Below are 8,717 nucleotides of genomic sequence, written 5' to 3' on the forward strand. Positions count from 1 at the left end.
TTGTTGATTTTCATCCTTTCATGGGATGTATTTGAATAAGAAAAATATGGAATAACACCGGCTGTATCTTTAAAGTTTCAACTAACTAAAAAAAGGTTTTGAGACAGAATTAACCAGTGTAAACCTTGTCAGTGGCTTTTATTTGTAACATAACACATACACAACAAATACATGACGCATTCTCAAAGTTTTGCATTCAAATAGTGTTGAAGTGTAAACTTTGTGCTTCACAGTAAAGCTCCAGTGATATGTTGCATATTGTGGCTGTACTAGAGGGAAAACAAGTACACATTGTGGTCACAGTGTTAACTTATGCAAATGTCATCCTTCCCATCTCTGAAGGAGGAAATGTTAAGACAACAAACGACAACATGAAATTGCTACATAGCGTGGGAGAAAGCTGAACTAGGTATAAGTGTTTCAGTCTTGCTGTATGATTTCTGGTTACTGGGGTCAGTTGGAAGAATAATTTCATATCAATGGCTCTACTTCACTGTGCTTGTAGTGCGTCTAAAGTGAAAATGAGCCATGCTTCATAAAAAAACGACAAAACAAACCTAAATAAAAAAAGATAGATACAAAATAATCTTAACTCAAGGTCCACTCACTGGCTTTTTCTAGAGGTTTGAACCACAGCTCACATCATCATCAGCGAAGACAGTTTGCTCAGTGATTCACTGAGGGAAAAAAGCTGCTAAGTAGACCTTGAGTTAAAGGTGCTGTAGGTAGGATTGGGAACATCAACAACTTCTCAGTCCCTCCCCCCTTTCTGCTAAAACCCAAAACGGTCTCTTAAGCCCCTCCCCCCCACAAGGGAGAATGAATGTGTGTGCACATCACTACAGGCTGTAGGTGGAGCCAGAGGAGCCGGATGTTTTTTTAAATTACCTGCTTCATGTAGTTCTACTCGAACATAGGGTCAGTTTTAGCAAATATGACAGAAATTTAGTTTTATAAGTCTTACCTACTGCACCTTTAAGTTTATTTTGTCAAACTACTATTTCTAATTAACTTTCACCAACAAAATGTATTTAAAAAAAAAAAAAATAATAAAGCTCTTGAGTGAAACAATGTATCCTGGAGGCTAAAATCATACTAAGTACATACTAAGTACTGTACACTCAAAGTGAAAGTTTACCTACACAGTTCAACATGTCAGATCCTTAATGCTTTTGAGAATAAAGTGCATCACTTTTATTGGCATGTATATTTATGGCTGCAGCCATCGAGGTAGCGATGGATAATTAAAGCTGTACTGATGGATGAAAAGTCCAGTCATTCAGTGCGTCATATTGCCAGAGTTTGTCTAAGGCAAAGAGAAGGAAAAAAGACAATGGAGAATGACGGAAAAGATTACTGAATCGCACAAGAAACAACTGTCCAGTTTAACATTTTCGAAGCTGTACACATCAGTCGCAGATCTAAAAATAGTGCAAAGGGTGGGGTGAGCAGAGGTAATTATAGTCATTGTGGAGAAACTCTCCTGCTAAGATTTCTGCTCCAGGAGTTTCATTTTCCCTCCCTCTTTCTGTCTCACTGCCTCAGGCGATTGTTGTGTGACAGCGGATACTTGACTTCTCATTTGGTAATCTTTTGTCACAGCAGAGAGGTTATCTTTCGATCTCCAAACGATACAGTCCAGCTCAGACACAATCATACAAAGCAGACACAAGTACTGTATTCTCACAGATAAAGCAGCTCTTTACTGCAGTGATCTGCACTGTTGTAGTCTTCATTTTTGACTCAACTAACTTATTTTAACAAACTGAAAATGTATAGTAATAATGAGAAAGATGAGTTTCTTTCTCTCAACTATCAGACTCAACACAACCAGGTGTAGATATGAGAGTGTGTGTGTGTGTGTGTGTGTGTGTGTGTGTGTGTGTGTGTGTGTGTGTGTGTGTTTGTTTAACTCCATTCGTGGGGTCCAAATCCGGGAGTCCAGTATACTTGTGGGGTCTGCACAGGTTTGTGGGGCCAAAATGCTGGACCCCACAAGGTTAAAGGTCTGTTTGAGGGTTAAGACTTGGTTTTAGGATTAGGGTTAGAATTAGGTTATGGTTAGGGTGAGGGTAAGGGTTAAGGTTAGGCATTTAGTGGTGATGGTTAAGGTTAGGGTAAGGGGCTAGGGAATGCATTATGTCAATGACGGGTCCCCACAAAGATAGTGACACAAACCTGTGTGTGTGTGTGTGTGTGTGTGTGTGTGTGTGTGTGTGTGTGTGTGTGTGTGTGTGTGTGCGTGTGTGTGTGTGTACCCACACCTGTGTGATCACAGCGTAGTAAAACATTTCACAGAGCTACGAGCGCTACTCTTGGCCTGGAGGGGGATAATGATCTGGGCTTGGAGGCAGCATTTGGTCTTGTGCTTCAGCTCATTCAGAGTTAGTTTGTCCGAGCAGCAGTCCATCTCCAACACCTCCTGAAGAGAAGAGAATAAGACAGGAAGTATTTATTTATTTTTTTTGGCCTATGATGCACAGTTGTACACGTGAAACAATCTTTACATGGGATACTGTGCAGACTGACAGAGACATGATATATAGGAAAGATGTAAGTTGTGGTTCTTTGTGTTGTTCTTGTTCTTCTCTTTTTGTTGTTATTTTTTGTATGAATTGTTCTTGTTTTTGTTCTTCTTCTGCTCTTCCTCTTCCGCCTCCTCTACCTCTTCTTCTTCCTCTTCTATTTCGTAACAGTAGCAGCTGTAGTTTAAATGTCATTTCTTTCCAGTGTACACATTGAAGTGTTACATTTTATTTGCTCCATGTAAAAAAATGTATGTTTGTTTCCATGATGGTGATTCTTTTAGTGCTGAAAATTCATCAATCAGTCAATCAACAGAAAATTACTCAACAATTTTGATAATTGTTTAACTGCCATAGTATTTTAGTGTAATAGCCATTTATCACCAATCATTTTCTGATTCCAGCTTCTGAAAAGTAAGGATTTGCTGTTTTCATAAACTGAATATCTTTGGACTGCTAGACAGACAAAACAAGACATTTGAGGCGTCACCTTAGAGTCTTGCGACAGGTGTTTTTCACCTTTTCTGCCATTTTTGACATCTGGCTAACTGAGATTTGCATTTTTACTAAACGACTACGACTAAATGAAAAAACAATTGACAAACTAATCAATAGTGAAAATAACTTTCAGTTTCAGCCCTAAAATCTTTATTTTACAGGCTCATCTCTACAGCAATAAATTACATTTATTTAGCTGATGCTTTTATCCAAAGCGACTTACGATAAGTGCATTGTACCAATAGCAAATTAAGAATGTTGTTGAAAGACAAGCTTCATTCAAACCAAAGTAAATATTCATTTATTATTAATTTATTATTAAAAACTATGACAAATTTCACATTCTTTTACAGGATGTTCAGCTAACCTGCTCTGGCAATGTGTATCAACTGAACACTATTTTCCATGTAATTAGTAGAGTCAAAGATTCTGTTACAGTGAAATGCAGTTTTGCATATTCTTGAGGCTTGTGTGCAATAAAGAATACAAATTATAAGGCATTTAAGAAATATGAAGAATTAAAAAGTACGTGCGTGCGTGCGTGCGTGCGTGCGTGCGTGCGTGCGTGCGTGCGTGTGTTTACCTCCTCTCCATTGGTGTGTATGAGGTAGATCTTGTATCGCAGACTGCTGTGCATCTTCCGGACAGCCAGCCTGGGGGGCTTCACACGGACCACAATCCCTCGCTCCGTGACGTTCACCCTCAATACAGGACAGCTGATTTTGGCTGCAGATACAATATAAGGATCTTGTTAAGTTTCCTTTTTTTTGCACGACGATGAAGCACAAAATCAAAGTCATGAAAGAGTGACGGAGTACCAAAAAAAAGACAGAAAGGAGAAAATAATTATTTTGTAGTTGTTTTTGTCTTTTGTTTCGAAAGAAAGCAACGTGACATCTTGTACTTGACATCTTTTAAAAATCACTTGAAAATGGAAAAAGGCAAATAAATACTGTTGCAATGAATACTATAGATGGGACCAGGATAGATTGATAGTGTAATAAAATGAGGGTACTGTACGTATTATTTAGAAAATTATGTTTTTTGAGATAGTAAATTAAATTAAAAGTTAAAGTTACTCTTTATGTAGATCTTAAAAACTGAAATGTGTGTACTTTTTAAATGTTATCTCTCCTTGGGTGAAATACTTCAGTACGTTTCCACTCCTGGTAGTTCTAAACAGGGGCGTCGGACTGGGGGGGAAAAGGGGACTGAGTACCCAGGACCCTCATGTGAGGAGGGCCCAAAAAGATGCTAGAATGAATAGCTGTGGATGTGGGAAGGGGCCCATAGAAAATGCCTTTCTACAGGGCCCAGAATTTTGTGCTACGCCCCTGGTTCTAAATAACAAACTCATTTTACCAGTGTCTGTTTCAGGTTGTGACAGTGCAGACGATGATGAGGAGGAGGAGAGTAAATACTCACTGTCCCAGCGTGGGCTGAACCTCGGGGAGAGGGCCCAGGCTGATTTTCTGGAGGGCAGGGAGACGGCGTGCACTCTGGCGTAGTACCACTCTCTGGGGTCAGAGGTCACAACGCTGAGATCACAGTGGTGCTTCTGGATCCCCTGACAGCCGTCTACGTCCAACCACTGAGGCTCGCCATAACTGAGGGGCAGACAGAGGGACAGACACAAACACAGAGTTCACTTCACTCTGTGGACCATAGTTACATGTCTTACTGGCAGTGCTGGAAGAAGTACCCAGATCTTTCACTCATGTAAAAGTAGCAATACCACAGTGTAGAAACATTCTGTTACACAGTAACAGATGTTACTCTGTTTTACTTGTATTACAAGTAAAAGTCATGCATTTAAAAGTACCTTTTACTTAAGTAAAAGTACAAAAGTGTTAGCCTTTAAAATATACCTAAAGTACCAAAAGTAAAATAACACTCATTATGCAGAATGGACCATTTCATAATGATGCATTAATGTGTACATCGCTGAAGTGTTGCAGCTGGTAAAGGTGGAGCTAATTTTAATTACATTATATAGTGCTGGGTAGCTTGTGAATTTTCCCCCAGATCAATAAAGTCTTATCTTAACCTACTGTATAATAATACATCATAATGTATTTGTTGATTATATGTTGTAATACTAATCTGAATCTGCCAAGGAACTAAAGTTATCAAATAAATGTGGGGGAGTATTATTATTCCTCTGTAATGTAGTGGAGTATGTCTGAAGTAGCAGAAAATGGAAATAATCAAGTAAAGTAAAAGTACCTCAAAATTGTACTTAAGTACAGTACTTAAGGAGTAAATGTACTTAGTTGCATTTCACCACTGCCTGCTGGTAATCTACACAGCAATACCAGTAGTTCAGTGTTCGATTCAACATTCAAGATTACATTTATTACAGAGGTGAGATTATTCCCTGGAAAACAGTTTTTTTTTTTAAATTGAATCACTCCACTGGTAGACGAGCTACAGACTCAACAACAGACTTAATGCCTGGTTGAAATGTATATTTTTTGCAGTGGTACGATGGTGGAAACATGTTTAATATAGTCTTCTTTGGGTGGAGGTCAAACTGCATGTCAATCACTGCTCATGCATTCATTCTCCCTTGTGGGGGGAGGGGCTTAGGAAACCGTTTTGGGCTTTAGCAGAAAGGGGGGAGGGACTGAGAAGTTGTCAATGTTGAAATTTTTTGGCTAAGTCCTGGATCTTCACAATCCTACCTACGGCACCTTTAAATGTAAATCTGCTGTGTGTGTGTGTGTGTGTGTGTGTGTGTGTGTGAGAGAGAGTGAGAGAGTGTGAGAGTGTGAGATTGTGTGTGAGAGAGATATGTCTCACATCTTCCACTGGACGTAGTACTGCAGAGAGCTGCTGTTGGTGGGTGGAGTCCAGCGCACCACGTTTTTATAGTCCACAGAGTCAAACCTCACCTGGGTGGCTGGAGCGAGCATCACTAGACCTGAGGAAGTTATTGATTACATAATGGTTTATGAGGAGATAAGAGCATTAATAAAATGTATTTAAAAAATGAATTAATTGGCTGGTTAGTAAAATAATTACGTTGGTTATAATACAGCAGCTCTTAAGTAAAGAACAAAAACACATTTACAAACAGGACGGTAAACACAGAAAAATGAAAATAAGAAATGGAGTAAAACAAATTAAAAGTGTGTTACAGCCAGTAGTCCAACTAGAAACAATTAAGAAGGTGCATCCATTCCAAATAGCTTCTTTATGGGCTCTGAAATGTTATGAAAAAGTCAACGTTTGGTGGGACAGAAGGGATTTCCTGAGCCTTTGAGTGACTCCTGAAGGATTTGTATTAGAAAGAATCCATTCACCGTTTAGCCAAAACTAACTTTGGCCCTTGGTCATTTATCTTAAGGTTAACATCAAAACTAAACTATAATTAAATAAGTTAAATCAGATAAACTCGAGGAAGAACTGTTTTGTTAAAAACATTAAAATACTACAGTATCTTTGGTGTGTTATATTTTGTGCCCTGGGATCAGTGATGTCTCAAAGACAAAAAAAAAAAGAATGAAAACAATTTTTTCTTGCAAATGTTGCACACAGCAGCCTCATTAATGCGCACCATTGTTTCTAAAAAAACATGGAATTGAGTTCCTCGAAATCTCAGAGCTGTTACACACTCGCGTTACAGATGTCATTCTATCCTGAGCAAGCCCTAATCTAAGTCATATTTCTACTTTGTTAATGTTTTGTTATTTGTTTTTTTGTTGTAATTATGACATTTTGTATGATTTTTAAAGATTTTTTTGGGCATCTATAGGCCTTTATTTGACAGGACAGCTGAATACATGAAAGGGGAGAGAGGGGGGAATGACATGCAGCAAAGGGCCGCAGGTCGGAGCCGAACCCGGGCCCCTGCGTCGAGGAGTAAATCCTGTATTTGGGCGCCCGCGCTACCAACTGAGCTATCCGGGCACCCCACATTTTGTAAGATTTTACTGATATCTTAGAATGATTTAGATACAGATAACTTAATGTTTGTTGTACTATACCCTCACAATATCCAACACCATTTGTGATTCACTTACTTTACTGCTAAATTAAGTTCTATTCTGTTTCTTTTCACATTGTTCTGTAGAATTTTATTACATTTTATAAGAGTGTGTAGAAATCAGTATTTGTGAGTTCTGTTATTGGTCAGTTTGTTTTTTATTAGAGACCAATACATTTAAAGTTACACTCCTTGAGTTTGTGATAGCACCCATAAATCTGTGAATTTCCTCTCAGCTCAGTGTTGATGTTTTAAACCCAACACAGTCATTTTAAAAACATGAACAGTGATCTGAGAGAGAAATCAGGAGTGACTTTGAAATCAAGTCAGTCAGACAATAACCATCAATACGTCATAAAACATATAAATATATCAGGGGTTACCTTGAGCTGTGACACAGACACCCAGGTTCCCCAGCAGCACGGCACCGAGCAGCAGACGGGTCATGGCGTTGACGCTGTTGTTGGGACGACAGACACAACGAGCCACACAGGACTGATGCTGCAGACAATGGGGCCTCCTTTAACATGCCATCAACTTCCCCTTTTAAATTCCACGATGGACCATTTATGGCATTTCTGACAACTGTGACAGTGTTACATAGTTTGACACAGAAGTACAGTTTCATGCAATTTACACGTGACACTGACGGATCACTTTACCCATGTTCCAACCTTATCTGTGCTGTGATTTCGTCTGTCTTTATATGACTCAGTTAACCTCCAACCCTACACGTGGAGGACAGAATCTTTTTAGAAAACAAAGTGAGTACTGACAGGTTCAATGTTATAAATACATTGTAGACATGCCGCAATGTCGATGGCGTACATAAAAAAAACTGAGATATAAATGAAAATTGGCAAGTCAAAAATTTGACTATTCAATTCTCAACAGTGGTTCTAAATCTTTGAAAGCTGAAGCAAATGCATGCCCAGCAAACTAGTCACGAAACAAGCCTAATTGTAACATGATCTACAACATGAGTTGCATTTTTCTTTCTATGCATGTCTCTCATCAGTTTCTGTGTTATGCAAATGAAAAAAAGTGAGTTAAACTTAAACCAAATAGTCAGATTTTTTAGACTCAAAGCTCTCCTGCTACACTGACAGTAAACCTGAGAGCAAAATAGGCTTCTTCATACTTTGAATTTTACTGACATTTTTGCTTAATGAGCATCACCTGTCTCAAAGGTCACATCTAAAATAATGTAAAAGTAGGCATGAATGAGGTTCCCCTTTAATAGTCCTTTTCACAGCAGACAGTTTGACTTATTATAGAAAAACTACACAATACCAGGACCTTGAAACTGAAGCAGCTAAATTGAATTTAGCCATCATTCGTTTTGTTTACACCTGTGATTTTCACTCAATGGTGTTTTAAGCCCACAACGTCTCCTTCAAGGCAGCGCTGCGACCGTTGACTTCAAGGCACCTAACCATTGCCTTATCCTAGTGCCTTCCAGGCAGCGCTGCCTGGAAGGAGACATTGGGGGCTTAAAACACAGATAAACGTGATTTTCCTGCTGTGACATGTCAATGTATCTTCCACGAAAAAGGCCTAATAAAACATTATTCAAATTTGCAAGGACGTGTTTCTCTTTACTAGCCGTTTGTTTGTTCTCTGAAGGTTACAAATTCTAAGCATTTGTTACTGGAACGAGTGATAACTATCAGCTGTCCAAACAGTTAACTGGAAATGTGTTGCGT

General features: G+C 38.8%; 1 protein-coding gene across 3 annotated transcripts; it reads right to left on the reverse strand.

Moving 5' to 3' along the window:
• Window positions 1-921: 921 nt before the first annotated feature.
• Window positions 922-7,697, reverse strand: il22ra2 (interleukin 22 receptor, alpha 2). 3 transcript variants are annotated; one of them, XM_035992702.1, is made up of 6 exons: window positions 7,395-7,697; window positions 5,826-5,946; window positions 4,449-4,630; window positions 3,607-3,749; window positions 2,265-2,419; window positions 922-1,306 (listed from the first exon to the last, which is right to left on the reverse strand). In XM_035992702.1, exons 1-5 carry the CDS (start codon window positions 7,456-7,458, stop codon window positions 2,273-2,275), a joined length of 657 nt encoding a protein of 218 aa, XP_035848595.1. In that variant the 5' UTR covers window positions 7,459-7,697; the 3' UTR covers window positions 922-1,306; window positions 2,265-2,272. The 3 variants fall into 3 exon arrangements, with proteins under 3 accessions (XP_035848595.1, XP_035848594.1, XP_031164384.1); XM_035992701.1 differs by having other exon boundaries at window positions 922-1,255; window positions 2,265-2,422; window positions 7,395-7,692; XM_031308524.2 differs by having other exon boundaries at window positions 2,265-2,422; window positions 7,395-7,691.
• Window positions 7,698-8,717: the final 1,020 nt, after the last annotated feature.

This window comes from Sander lucioperca, chromosome 15 (assembly GCF_008315115.2).
Source record: "Sander lucioperca isolate FBNREF2018 chromosome 15, SLUC_FBN_1.2, whole genome shotgun sequence".
NCBI classification, from domain to species: Eukaryota; Metazoa; Chordata; class Actinopteri; order Perciformes; family Percidae; genus Sander; species Sander lucioperca.